At 36.4% G+C, this 15,059-nt stretch overlaps 1 protein-coding gene across 7 annotated transcripts in view; it reads left to right on the forward strand.

Annotated features, from left to right (window-relative positions):
* Positions 1 to 15,059, forward strand: part of LOC149556360 (phenylacetaldehyde synthase-like) — a 191,595-nt gene that overhangs the window by 32,445 nt on the left and 144,091 nt on the right. For all 7 annotated transcript variants that reach the window (XM_089830646.1, XM_089830647.1, XM_089830650.1 and 4 more), the window contains exon 5: positions 10,610 to 10,773. In XM_089830646.1, the coding sequence (XP_089686772.1) occupies positions 10,610 to 10,773 (164 nt within the window). The remainder of the gene's footprint in view (positions 1 to 10,609; positions 10,774 to 15,059) is intronic.

The raw sequence follows: 15,059 nt of genomic DNA on the forward strand, positions 1-15,059 counted from the left end.
GTGAGGCAGCATAAGAGTTTGGGATCTAGGTGTTGGCAGATTATATCTATGGTTGGACGAGGATTTTATTGTGGTCATGGTGTTGGTCAGTGTTGATCAGTTTACAGGTGTAGGTGCTGAGTTTTTTCAGAGAGTTATATGGGATTCATGGATTTGGTTGAGAGATTTATTGCAGAGAGACATTTGGCTTCGAAGTATGGCCGAAATTGTTTTCAATTTGGATTACAGGGCTGCCTGTAGACTTGTATGGGATCTTGGTACTAATTGCTTGAGGACAAACAATTTTAAGGAGGGGAGATTTGTAATGTTCCTTTTTTGGAACATTAGAAATATTGAAGTCTTATTTTACACAATATTAAATTGACTATGAGACGTAGGCTCAAAATATAAAAAAAGTGAATTTAATGTTATATAAAGGACAAAGAGGCAAGGACGAACAAGACGAAATGCCTTAGGGAAGTTGAAGAGCCACAAGGGAATAAGACGAAAATCAGAGAGGAGCCGAAGAGTCTTGGTTTGCATATTAAAAGGGGAAAGAGGCTCATAGTTGGGCATTCTTGATTTTATTATTTAGTTCAGTTTCCTCTCTTGGAGAGTCTCAGAAAGCTTCAACTTTCAGCTAGTTGGAGGACGTAGCCCCTCGTGCCAGTAGACAGTGGACGCAAATCCATTGTCCTGGGAAACATCATTTCAGGTGTTTCATTCGCGCTTGCAGATTCTTATCCTAGCATTCCAATCTGACTGTTAAATCTGTATTTAGGATTGGGTTTTGTGTACTAGTTATTGTATTGTTATTGTATAATAGAATAACATATTTTGTGGAGTTGGATGGAAGTTTCTGGTTTTAGCATTATAAGTCTGTAATGCATTTCTATATGCCTAGAATTCTGAATATTATTCTAAAAAGATCTGGTTATTAATTTGTGAAGAATCTTTTGGTTTAAGCATCGTATTGTATTCCAATTGCCTATTTCTAAGTTTGACTATTATTATTAAGAAGAGCTGGTTAAACATCTGTCAGCTATTGTACTGGATTCATTTGTGCTGGAAGCTATTTGCAATGTGTTTATTTCCGAGTGTATTGTTAAAAGGAAAAATCAGCAAATATCCTTTTCGGGATATTACAACAATCGGGACAAAAAGCTTTAAATCACGAGAACAAGAAACAATAGCCTTACATGGAAGAATTTGAAGTTATGGTGGAAAAGGTCATTTTTGGAGCCAAAAGCAATTAATGAATTAGTTGATAATGGCACTTTTTTTTTAATGTTGTGTGTGGGAAGCTTCTTAAGTGAAGTTCATTTGAGAAACTTTGTGCCATTTGAAGATTATAAATATGAGCCCATTTGATGAGTTAAGCATTTGATTGGTTATTTTCTTTTGTTGCGTATGAAGAGTTTTTGAGTTTGCTGATTTCTTTGCCCTTGCTGAAGTATAAGGGTTTGGAATTACGAAGTGCCTGGTAATTCACATCTGAGGTATTGTGAATTAATTATGAGAATTGTCTTACTTAAATTATAGCATTTCCTGACTGTTATGTACTGTACTTGGGAATTTCATTGTGGCTAGAGAATTTTTGATTTGGAATGCCATTATTGTCTGCTGTTTGGCGTGGTGAAAGAGGAATGTACTATGGCTGTCGTCCCTGTATTTGGTAGCGATTTCAGACTTTGTGGAAGGCTGCAATCAATTATTGGAGGGTAGCAATCAGGTTTTAGAGCACCTGCGATTATAAGCGAGGAGCATGTATTTCTGAACCTGCAAGTAAATTGGATTATTTCTTGAGAGTTGCAATCCATATTTCATTTGTTAGAAGTCAATTTCCAGGTTCATTATTGCATTCTTGTAAATTTCTAGAAGTCAATTTTAAATTGGATATTAGTAGCATTGCCATCAATTATAGAATTGCTTCTGAATTGTTTAGTGGTGTTCATTTGTCCAAATCGATAAAGACTTAATCAATTAAAATTGTAAGCAGTTGGCTGTGAATTTAAAGCATTATTTATTGAGTGATAATAATTTGTCTGCCAAATGTTTAACAAAATATCAAACTGTCGATTAGCAAACGCAAATTGATGTTTGTTAAGGACATAATTGGATAGGGGTTTCTACAAGGGCCATGGTATATGCATTTAGAGGATGACACCAGAGCTTGAGGTGAGAAATCTTATTGTGTCCGAGCTAGAAATTTACCAAAATGCAAGTGGTAGGCTATTCACTTCATAGTTGGCTAAGAGAGGAAGAACCACTCAAATCCCAAGTATAATATTTAAAATATATTTTCACCCTGATTTTTAACTCTTTAATAGTTTATAAAAATTATAATATGTTTTCACATGTACGACAAGTAGGTAGAAATTAGAATATGTTTTCACCTTGATTTCTAACTCTTCAATAGTTTATTTTGTAGATATTTGGTGAGAAAATTGGGGTGGAAATGTCCCAAATCTGCAAAAATTAGTCCTTTAAATCTTATGCCGACCTTGTAGTTCATTCACTTGTGAGCACAAAAATGTGTTAATGACTATGTCTTTTTGCAACATTACCTTCGGTTGTGGATGAGGAAAGTAGAGGAAACACTAGTTGGTCCACTTGATTTGGATGATATAAATCCTTATAGTGATCGGGCATCACTAGAGTAGTCTTCCTTGTTTTCAAAGGATGAGATCTATGATTTGGAGAGGCAAGCTATGGAAAAGGGGTTGGATTCAAATAGGATGACATTGAAGAGGGTGTGGAGGTTGAGGATGATGAGTAGTCATTGCCAATGCTAGCAACATCTAAATGTAGGATGAAGGTTGAGTCATAACTGTGCCGAGCGACGAGGTGTAGCCTCAATGGACTTCTAGGACTAAACCGTCTCCCCCTCTTGTAGATTTTACCAAAGTTGCTAGGATCAAGAAGAGAAAGATGTAAACTATTTTGATGTTGTATTTGATTATAAATTTACAAATAAAATTTTGTATTTAAATATTTCTTTAGAATATAAGACTACCAACCATTACCATTCCACATTAGGATGCCATTTTGCTGGCCAAGTTGAAAATAGTTGTGCTTGGCCTTTTCTACATTAAAAAGCAAAGGTGATCGTTAAAAATACTGGTGTTTGACGTGGGCCAAAAAAAAACAAAAAATAAAAGATTTACCATTACCTAAATTGTAGAAAAGATGACGAAAGTAGCCAACTGATCATAGAAATAAGGTTTAGTGCAGACAAAAATAAAAATTGCGCTAAGGTGGACCAAATACCGCTAAAAAAAGAGCTGAAAAACTCAAGTGGGGTGAAAAATTACACTATTGTTTGATTGGTTTTTAATTTCTCTCAAAAATAAAGAATTTGTTACTAGGTAAAAGGTGTGGGCTTGGGAAAGTGCTAGAATAGAGAAAAGTATTTTGACCAATGAAGCTAAGAAAAATGCTAACTGGGTAGAAATCACAGGGGTTAAAAAAAGTATTGGGCGATGGTTTGACGGAGCTGCCACAAGAGACTAAATCACAGTAGGAAGTCTATTGACACGATTGAAAGCAAAAAATGTTGGAATTAGTGATGAAGACTGCCAAAACTTCGAAAGAAATTTCAAAAATTCCTCAAAAGAAAATCATGAACGTGGCCAATAGAGTTTGTCTTTTTCATGCAATATTTTGTGCAATTGTGCTGATAGAGAACCTAAGGAGGTCTAGGAATCCAGAAAAATAATAATCATTGTGCGATCTATAGAAATTCCTCCTGCTGTCATGATCCTGCATGAAAGCAATGAAACTATAAAAAAAAATACTGAAGACTGCTGAAAATCACCACAATTTAGAAAAGGATATTTTATTTTATTTTTCCCATGCGATCTTTGTTTTAACCATGAATTATGAAAAAATAATTATCAAACCAATTAAATTCACGTGGAAATATAAAAAGGTCTTAAGAGACATAAAATTTGGGGCCCATCGAAATTTGCTTTTATGGCTAGCTAATTCATAACTTTGTGTGAATCTTACAGCCATGACAATAATAGAATTTGGCCAAATATTGGTTAAAATGTAATCTTTAATCTGAGTGCCTTCTTTGATAACCAGATGTCAACATCAATATATATTTTGAGAATTGCACTTATTTGATAGTTCCTTGTAACTAAAAATTCGTTGCTATCAGAAAGTTTAGTGATTCCGCACTCGTGTGAAATCCATCATGACTCATCTCTCAGGAAGAATCATGTTTTCGTCCAACCCTTAGGTTAATTTCTGAAGGTTTTTTGTCTGCAGAAATAAGCAACTAGTGCAAACACACCAGACAAATTTATCAAATCAAAATAACATTTGAATATGCTTGTATAATCCATATAAGTTGTTATCCAATGTGGATTTGATACCATGTTGGTTTTTATGATAAAAAATTAGATAAACAACAGACAAAAATAATGAACTCAAGACATAGCAATTTATTCCAGGAAAACCCTAAAATTTGAGGGGGAAAAACCCAATTGCACAAGAATCATTTTGGTAATGAAAGAGCAGTAGACAAATTTACAATATGCCCAAAACTAGGCCAAAACTAAAGCAATGATTATCATCCCTATGATCCGCAAACAACAAATGAAATATCCCTAGGATACAATCTCTCAACAAAGAAAATTGAAAAATGTACCAATGAAGTCTAGCTTGAAGAAAATAAAACATTTCCTTGTCCCTTCATTGTCTTGCCGTTATAAAGTGACAACCCTTTGTTGTCCTGATCCCTCTTAGTCTTCACTCTTTAATGTCTTGTCCTTTCAAGGTGAAGGCCCTTTGCTGACTTTAATAAAGGATAGATTTATATATTTGAAATTTAGGAGAGATATCTCCTAAAGCTATATCTCCAACACTCCCTCTTAGCTATAGAGATATCTTTTCAAATATCCACGTAAGCACTAGAATCAATTCTCAAAATAAGGAACTATCAAAACCAAATTGTAGAGGAAACCATCATAGGTATGAATGATAACTCTGACAGCTACATATCATTGACATAAAAGACCCACCTTCCAAAATAAACATGGCCCCTTCAAAGATGAATTATTTGTCCTTTTTTGACTCAAAGAAAATGATACAATGTAATTCGAATGAACAAAGATTGTAAACTCCTCTTTTAAAAAAAAAATTTTGAGACTAGTCTTTCTTTTTTGATTGGTAATATTAGTTTGGTTGTATTAATTTTCAAAAAAGAAACTACGTAGAGCCACTGAATTGGTAGATTTCAACTTCTAAAGCCCAAGTCCTACCCAAAATACCAAGGAACATACATTGGAACAGCCATACATGGTTTCACCAAGAAATCTTCAAGATCTACATCACTACCCAAAACCATAGTCATCTCTAAATCCACGCATACTACCTTCAATGAGGCCTAAACAAAACATAAACAAACAAAAAGAATAGAAAGCAGCTCATTGAAATCAACACTGCATCTCATCCTTCAACATATTGGAAAAATCATACCACCATGCTTCACATTTTTACTTAGCCTTCCATGTTTCGCCTTTGTCGCAATTGAGCTTGATTCTTCTAGGGAAGCTACAGATTTGATAGGTGTAATTGTAGGCTTTAGCTTCCTTTGCCTCTCTTGCTTCTCCATCTATTGAATTTGTAATAACAATCACACCCATCCCATGGGAGCACCATGCATCTGGGTGTATATTAGGCGAGAAGAGCTCCAAATAATTAGATGTTGTAATTTTCCCTCACATCCACCAATGACCCTCCACGGCTCTTGTCCCATGTGCGATCCAATGTCAGCCTCTACATCCTCGACAATGCCATCCACTCCCTTTGCTCACTGAGACTCCACACAAACCCGCTTCACTTTCCTAGCCTCGTCCCTCGTTCCAAGCATCAAAGCCTTGGCAAGAAAAAGGGATGCAACGACCAGATTGGTTCGAGGGAGGATATTGTTATTTAGGTATTCCTCCCCAATAATTGTACACATACAGTCCCAAAATTTTAGATCATCAGACTGAAAAAGACCCATATTCGCTTCACTGTTATCACCCACGAAATGTAGGGAGTTGATTGGGGGACTCCAAAGAAAAATTTGCTTCCGTCCTCAAACTTGGCTCCACCAATTTTGCAAAAAACTTTTTGAATACTACACCAAAAGAAACCACACAAGCCATAATAAAGCCACAAAACTCTCTAGATGTTGACGTCCACCATCATCAACTAGCGAAAAAAAAAGCCCATGGTACTCTCATTGGTAACGAGCAGATAAGAAGTAATTGTTACAAGATTCAAGAAGAATTGGCAGATTAACGGATTTTCAGATGATTAATTGATTAACAGAGGAACAAATGTGTTCCTTATAAAGAATTACAAGGATGTTGTTTCTAAAAGAAACAACGTAGACTGAAGACAGAATTAGAAACAAAACTAGAGACAGAATAGGAAACATTCCTATCTAGACTGAAAGACGGACTACAGACGGAAACATTCCTATCTGGACTGAAGAAAAAAGAGACAGGATAGGAAACATTCCTATCTAGACTGAAAGACGGACTACAGACAAGTAGTTGACTATTATAGAAAGTATAAGATATTATCTTAATACCCTCCCTTAATGGTCAACGTACGGATGTCGGAACATTCTGTGATAATTGAGACCCTCCCTGGATCTACAGAATGTTGAAACCAAGAAGCTTTGCCAGAAGAGTGCTATGACTCAAAATAGGTTGCATTTACAAAACTTCGTTTTTGTGGAAAAAACGGTAAAACCCAGAATCTCACACAACCTTGCGTATTACAAACAACTTGAAATGATTTTTGAGGAGAAAATCAACAAACCCAGAATCTCACGCAACCTTGTGTATTATAGACAACTTGAAATGATTTTTGAGGAGAAAATCAACAAACCCAGAATCTCACACAACTTTGCGTATTACAGACAACTTGAAATGATTTTTGAGGAGAAAATCAACAAACCCAGAATCTCACACAACCTTGCGTATTACAGACAACTTGAAATGATTTTTGAGGAGAAAATCAACAAACCCAAAATCTCACACAACCTTGTGTATTACAGACAACTTGAAATGATTTTTGAGGAGAAAATCAACAAACCCAAAATCTCAAAAACAAATTTAGAAGGCAAAAAATGCAGCTTCGCCTTGATCAGGACCCGGAGAAGTCGGACGCTGCCTAACACCCAGAACAAGTTGATCGGTGTTTCGATATTCGAAGATTGCGATGATGTGCTGCTTCCAGGTTCCATAATTGCGACCATTGAATTTGGAATTATGCTTGAGCAGAATATTTGTCAGAGATGCCATGGCATGTTTTTCAATGAAAAACTGTGAAAATCTGTAAAGGCACGTTCTTCGAGGCAAAAATATGGAAGACCCAGAAGAATCAGAGAATGACCCAGAAGAGAGCTCGAAAAACCCAGAAGGAATCTGCTGTCGAAAAACGAAAAATGAGGTACCCAGAAAATTCTGACGAAGACCCAGATGAGGTCTCGAAAAACCCACCAAGAATTTGCAAACAAAAAAATTTTTCCGACCCCAAAAATTAGGGTTTCGAAAAAAAAGGCCCTGGCTGAAAAATGCTTGAAAAATCTTCAGATTTCTTGATAAAAATGGTCGTTTTTGCTTCCCAAGCACGATTATAGACTGAGTATGCAAAAAAATGACTCCAAATATGAAGCAAACAGTGGCCAAAAAGACAGAGGACCTTCCAAAAACAGTCGCAAATTTAGGAAAATCGCTGTTACAGGCGCATGAAAGCTAAAGCCCGGCTGCAAGAAAAACGGTAGTAAAAAATGGCCAAAAAATGCACGACTTTAGGCCTTGTAGACTGCGGCCGAAAGTTGGCACATTCGAACCACGAATCAGGCAGAACACAAGCCGACCAGAGAAAATGTAGAGCCGTGATTTGCAGAAAAAACACCCTTTACTGGTCTCACAAGCCCTAGCCAAAAACCAAGAGTTCTATGAATTTCTCACAAAAAACGGAAACCCTGCTCTCGATTTACAGTGAGATTTCTCCGAATGGAAAAACCCAGTTTGAAGCAAAATATCACGGATACTTAATTTCGAAAATAGCTACTGATAATTTCTGAAAAGAAATTATTATTTTAAAAAAAAAACTTCGCTCTGATACCATGTTACAAGATTCAAGAAGAATTGGCAGATTAACGGATTTCCGGATGATTAATTGATTAATAGAGGAACAAATGTGTTCCTTATAAAGAATTACAATGACGTTGTTTCTAAAAGAAACAACGTAGACTGAAGACTGAATTAGAAACAAAACTAGAGACAGGATAGGAAACATTCCTATCTAGACTGAAAGACGGACTACAGACGGAAACATTCCTATCTGGACTGAAGAAAAAAGAGACAGGATAGGAAACATTCCTATCTAGACTGAAAGACGGACTACAGACAAGTAGTTGACTATTATAGAAAGTATAAGATATTATCTTAATAGTAATTACCCATCAACGTCAAGGCGTATCTCCGCATCATTACTTGAACATCCCTCACATGTACATGCCACCTTAATTGTTCGCAGTCCCACCACCCATCAACGTGAAAGATTTCCCAAATCAAAAGTCCGCCACCAATTAATTCAAAAACATCCCATGCTTTATATATTAGCCAAATGAAGACTCCAAAGCCTTAGAAAATTTCAAATGTTTCTTGGTTAGAACTCCCAATACCAACTTTAGATAATTTATCCTTTTGTTTCTGATTACTTTGTACCAAGGAAGGATTCATAGTCCTTACCTTATGTTTCTTGTTCTTTTGTCTTGTTTTGTTTCTTTTGTGACACCATTTTGGTGTTTCTAGTGTGGTCGACTCTTCTGTTTGTATGTTCAGTCCCATAAACCTTTTTGGTTTTTTGTTGGACATTAATATTATATCTTATCTTATCTTATCTTCTACAACATTTTCTTCCTGAAGGACATGAGACACCCTATGGTCCTCTAATGTCTCTAGAACTAATCAAATTCTTTGGATATGCTTGTTTAAATACCAAGCGTAAGTCTCCCCTTTATTTATAGCATTTACTACTTGAGTTGGGAATATCACCTTCCAAATGCAATTTACCAATCCCCAACCATTTCGCCATCAAGTTTTTATTGTTGCAGTGAAACATTCAATTTCATTATTCGATCCCTTTGGCAATTTCTTAGCTCTAATAGCAAGGATATTCCCCAACTTATCTCTCGCTACAAAACCTGCACTAGACGGATGTGGGTTACCTTTAGAAGCCTTGCCAAAATTAATTTTCATCCACCCTTTGATCATGAGGCTTCCAAACCACAACATCCCTTCTACCATCCTAAGGTTTAACTTTCAATAGCCCATTAATGGGCCTTCTGAGACTAGTCTTTGAAAGCAATTGGGTACGAAAAAAAAAAAAAACCAAACAATCAAGCCTCAACTTTCTAGTTTTGCAATCCCACCTCTACAATAGTTTTTGAAGTCTTAGGATTGGTGATCCATTTGTCTCTTCCATTCTTCTATTTCCATTTTTACAAGGATCAATTTTTGGCATCCTTAGGGTCCACTTTTGAAGATTATGACTTGGTATCTAGGGTCTAGGTTTTCCTCATAAAGCATACAAATTAGAAGAGAGTCCTTGACTTAACTCTTGTCAAATTCAAACTCCACCCAAATCCATCATGGGAGACCAAAAGTGAAAATTTTCTTAACAACAAAAAATAAAAGGATTTCCAATATTTAGAGATTTTTATGTGTAAATTTTTGAGATGGAATAGGATTAAAGATTGAAGATTCTTGTTTTCCTGATTCGTTTTGTGGATTGAATATAATTTGTATTTTAAGGTTTTGATAAAAAACACGTATATCTTTGAACCGATAGAAGGTTATGAGGTATTTAAATATGTTTTAATTATTGATTATGAGTATCACTATTTTTTTTTAATCGTTCAAGTGAAGGATTATGGCCCCTTCCATTATATTACATAATAAAATAAGATAAGATTATGTCGAGAAACTAGGACTGACAACTTAAAGAAATCAAGCACTAAAAACTATATGGGCAATACCAGAGGTTTGTCAGTCTTCCCAAGTAATAAACCGATCACTATTTATGAGCCATAAATCTTCAGAAAATAGTACACAAAAAGTGCCTCACATGATTGGTTTTTGATACCTAAACTCCTTTCCATTCTAGATTACAAATCTAGTTGAGTTATAGAAAAAACCCTTTTTATTTTCAATTTGCATATGCGAAAAAACACCTTTTAAAACTTGGCATGGTTGGGGATGAAATGGCAGCTTGGTCCAGGTAAAAATATGCTTGAAAACAAAATGACATAAAACTGAACTATCATAGATGAAAGTCTCTGTTACTCTATCTGTGCAGGTTGTTGGTTTCTTTAGTCTTGTGTTTTCCTTTGGTGCTTATCAATATGCGATTGTATTAGTTTTGCATGTATTTAGTTTTGTTCACAGATTTTCCACTTTACTTACTGATGCCTTACATGAATGAATTATAAATATTGTTCATCTCAATCTATATCTATCTAATTATTTTTTGCATCCTATGATAATTAATGCTTCAACTCTTTTTTAGGGGTTTTGCATTTTCTGTACTTATGGTAAGAAATTTGTGGCAGGTAAGGGTGGTGGTGTTATTCAAGGTACAGAAAGTGAAGCTGTTTTGGTTGTATTACTAGCAGCACGTGATAGAGTATTAAAGGGGGATAGTACCAAATCACTAGAAAAGCTTGTTGTATATGCATCGGATCAAGCACATTCTGCAGTGCAGAAAGCTTGTATGGTATTGATGCTTTCCTTCACTGCATTCAATATGTTGTTTTCCTTAGCTTCAAGCTATACAATTTGACTGGTAGGGAACTGGTCAGTGAAATTTAAGATGTGAATTGTCAGAATTACACCTTCATGATTCATCCATGCAATTTGGTTTTCTAGTTGAAAAATGGCACACAGATACATTCAAATCCCAAAATGATATTATTTTGAGGCAAGAATTTTACAAACATTCGAGTTCTTTTCAATAATTTTGTCCAGCTGGAGTTAACTTCAACAATTTTTTATTTAGCTGCATTTTACAAGCAAGTTAATGAGTTTTTTATGTAGGCTGATTTTCTGAGAAAATGGAACCTATATTACATTAAAGAATAGATTACATCAAGTGCAAGGTCTTATAGGGATATACCTTCGTACCCATTCAATTCGAGTTAATATGTTTGATTGGGCTCATCTTCAATATCTTTGCAATCGTCAATGGTCCCTTGGTCTACTGGTGAAGTTGAAATGTTCATTATGAGCCCACCAAAGATCAAGTCTGGATGAGTGTAAGCTTTGACATTGAAGTAAGGGACGAGGTGAGGAGTGCACCCTGAGCAATTTCAGTCCTTGGCTCTTAGCTGAATAGGTTCAGTCTAAGGCTCATGCTTTTGTAGCAAGTTGCCAAAAAGGTTTCGTGGATGACCACCCAAAAAAAAATCTTTGAAATAATGAAAAATAAAGGTGTAGTGTGGCATAGTGCCACACTAGACAATAATTTAAAAAACATAGGAACAAGGGTTTATTCTAAACCCAACTGCATTTTTTTCTTATTTTATGTTAACATAGCATTACTTTTTCAGCACTCCTAGGGCCAATCATGGTTTATGTCTAAGTGCAATTATGACTTGGATAATTAGAGTATGTCTCATGCAAACCAACTACCTATGTTACAAACATGTTGTACTACATAGTTTTTGCAAGAACTAAGGTTTTATAGTGCAATATAATGTCAAATTAATTCTAATGTCTTCCTCTCATTAAGAATATTTAGTATTAGGAAAAAAAAAAGCATTCCTATTGACAAGTTATGAAAGTTTTTAAAGCATGATTCAATATCATACCAATTTGTACCAATGCTCCACAGAGTTTTCGAGATGAGGACGTTTTAGGGGATGGGGACATGTTTCCGGTATAGGTACAGGTCGAAGCCAAAATTTAGGGAACGGAACCTTAGGGGACGACGATTAAAAACATAGGGGATTTTTATAAATAGCGATGTAATTCAAATATGTATATCATAACATTGATAAAACATTCACCATAGACATTTTAGAAGATCAATACATGGAATATTATAAAATGGGAAATACTAAGTACTTCAATTATAACAATATTACATACATATTTAGAAAAAATCGAAATGCCTAGAGGCTCCAAGTATCATGCTGAAATCAGAATGTTATAAAGAGAAGTCCAGCTAAAATAGTTAGAAAACACTAAATGCAATCTTTCCTCGCTAAACACAATCTTTCCTCACTACTGCTACCGCTCTCATGTTTTTTTCCTTCCTCTTAGCAAGAATGTCAAAACTAAAAATGATTAGAAGAGTTAGTGTTTTTATGGACCAAATATGATTGTATATTTTTATTATGTCTTTAAGACGACTAGGGGCCATGCAGACAGCAAAAAAATAAAAAAATGTTTTTTTGGGGGCATTTTGCCTTTAGCAGATTGGCTGGAAAAACGGGGATGGCCGGCAGTTTTGGGGACGGATAGGGGATGACAAAACCATCCTTAGTATTGGTGGTTGCCCCCAAGTTTCCTACCGAAAAAATTGGGCGTTTTGGGGACGTTTCCGAATTTTCCAAAAAGGGGACAACTGTTACAAATGTAAATGGCGGAATACTTGAATGAATTAATCAGAGATCAAACTGATCTATATATACAAAGAGGGGAGTCGAATAGAATAGAAACATTCTATTCTAGACTACACCTAAATATTAGAAACATTCTAATATTTACAGAGATATAATAAGATATAATAGTGAGCATTAAAAAGAAACATGAAGGTTATTTTAATACCCCCCCTTAATGCTCAATCTATTTACTACACCAATAGATCCCCTGAATTTAACAAACTTGTCAGGACCAAGGGGTTTAGTGAAAATATCTGCTTATTGCTCTGAGGTAGGAACATAGCGTAATTGAATAGATCCATCTTCTACTAATTGTCGGATGTAATGGCAATGAAGCTCTATGTGCTTGGTTCGTTCATGAAATACTGGGTTCTTGGCAAGTTTGAGTATGCCCTGATTGTCTGAAAACAAAGAAGTCAAACCTGCTTGAGGAATATGCATATCTGCAAGCATCTGCCGGAGCCAAATTGCTTCACAAGCTGCCTTGACAGCTCCTCTATATTCTGCTTCTGTAGAGGAGAGTGCATGTGCTTGTTGCTTCTTACTAGTCCAAGTAACTGCTGCAGATCCGATACTAAACACATAGCCAAAAGTAGATTTCCTATCATCAACTGAGCCGGCCCAATCGGAATCAGTGAATCCACTGAGCTGAGGAGTAGTACTCCTTGTGTAAAGAAGACCATAATCTAAAGTACCATGTACATAGCGTAACACACGTTTCGCTGCAATCCAATGATCAGTCTTGGGGTTTGTCATGAACCGTGAGATGTAGTTGACTGCAAAACTGAGATCAGGTCTAGTAGTAGTAAGGTAGATGAGACTACCTACTAGCTGCCTGAAGAGTGTTTCATCTACAGGAGGAGAAACAGATTGTGCAGACAATTTCAGACCAGTCTCCATTGGAGTGGAGGCAGATTTGCAATCCTGCATTCGAAACCTATCAAGCAAACTTCCGGCATACTTGGACTGAGACAAAAAAATACTATTGTCAGTCTACCAAACCTCAATACCTAAACAATAATGAAGCAATCCGAGATCTGTCATATCAAAAGTTCTGCATAGATCCTGTTTGATTTCTGAAATCAAATGTTCTGAATTTCCAGTAATGATCAAATCATCCACATAGACAACAAGAAAAAGAATATCATTGCCAGAGTGTTTAATATATAGATTACTGTCTGACGGACTACGCTGAAATCCTTGAGCAACCAAGTAATGATCAATCTTTATGTACCAAGCCCTAGGGGCCTGTTTAAGACCATAGAGGGCCTTCCGGAGTCTACATACTTTGTGTTCTGAACCGGCAACCTTAAAACCTGGGGGCTACGTCATGTAGACTTCTTCCTGTAATTCACCATTGAGGAAGGCGCTCTTCACATCCATCTGATGAACTTTCCAACCATACTGAGCTGCAATTGCAAGAAGAATGCGAATAGTGCTCATCTTGGCTGTCGGTGCAAATGTCTCCTCATAATCAATGCCTTCGCGTTGGGTGAATCCTCGAGCAACAAGTCTAGCTTTGTAATTGTCCAAGGTACCATCTGCATGGTACTTGACCTTATAGACCCATTTATAGCTAATGGGTTTCTTCCCAGGAGGGAGATCTGAAAGAACCCAAGTGTGGTTCTTTTGAAGACTCTGAAGCTCAGAATGCATTGCTTGTTCCCATTCTGGAATTCCTTTGGCCTCTGCATATATCTGGGGCTCAAGGATACTGTGGATGTTGGCCATAAGAGCTATATTAACTGTGTTGTGCTGAAGGCTCTTATTTCTGGAGGTTCTACCCTCAATGAGTTCATCAGGACGAAGATCACTAATCGTTTGAGCCCACCATTTTGGCCGAAGAGTCGAGGAGCCAATATCAGATGCTGACGGAATAGCTGGATGAGAAGCAGGAGCAGGAGTTGTATTATCTGGAAGTGACTGAGGTGGTGTATCAGTAGCATCAGATAACTCATATAAAATAGAAGAACCCAAGTCAGAGATTGCTGAAGACTGAATGTCGGAATGTGGTGGGGAGTCAGAGAGCGGAAATGGTCCAAATTCCTCATCAAACACAACATCACGATTGAAGATTAAATGATCAGTATTTACATCAATCAGTCTGTAGGCCTTATGTGTGTGACTGTATCCTGTAAACATAAGTTTTTGGCTTTTGGAATCCAACTTAGTGCATTTGGCATCAGGAATCCATACATATGCCAGAGAGCCAAAAACTTTCAAATGGTTGATCCTAGGTTTGTGACCAGACCAGGCTTCCTCAGGAGTCTTATGATTAACTGCAAGGGTGGGTGACCGGTTAAGAAGGTAGACAGCTGTGGATACTGCTTCTGCCCAATATTTTCTGGGAACATTTCTATGTTCTAGCATAGTCCTAGCCATTTCTGTGATGGTACGG

This window comes from Cupressus sempervirens, chromosome 5 (assembly GCF_028749045.1).
Source record: "Cupressus sempervirens isolate cs-2001-9-10 chromosome 5, ASM2874904v1, whole genome shotgun sequence".
Taxonomy (NCBI): domain Eukaryota; kingdom Viridiplantae; phylum Streptophyta; class Pinopsida; order Cupressales; family Cupressaceae; genus Cupressus; species Cupressus sempervirens.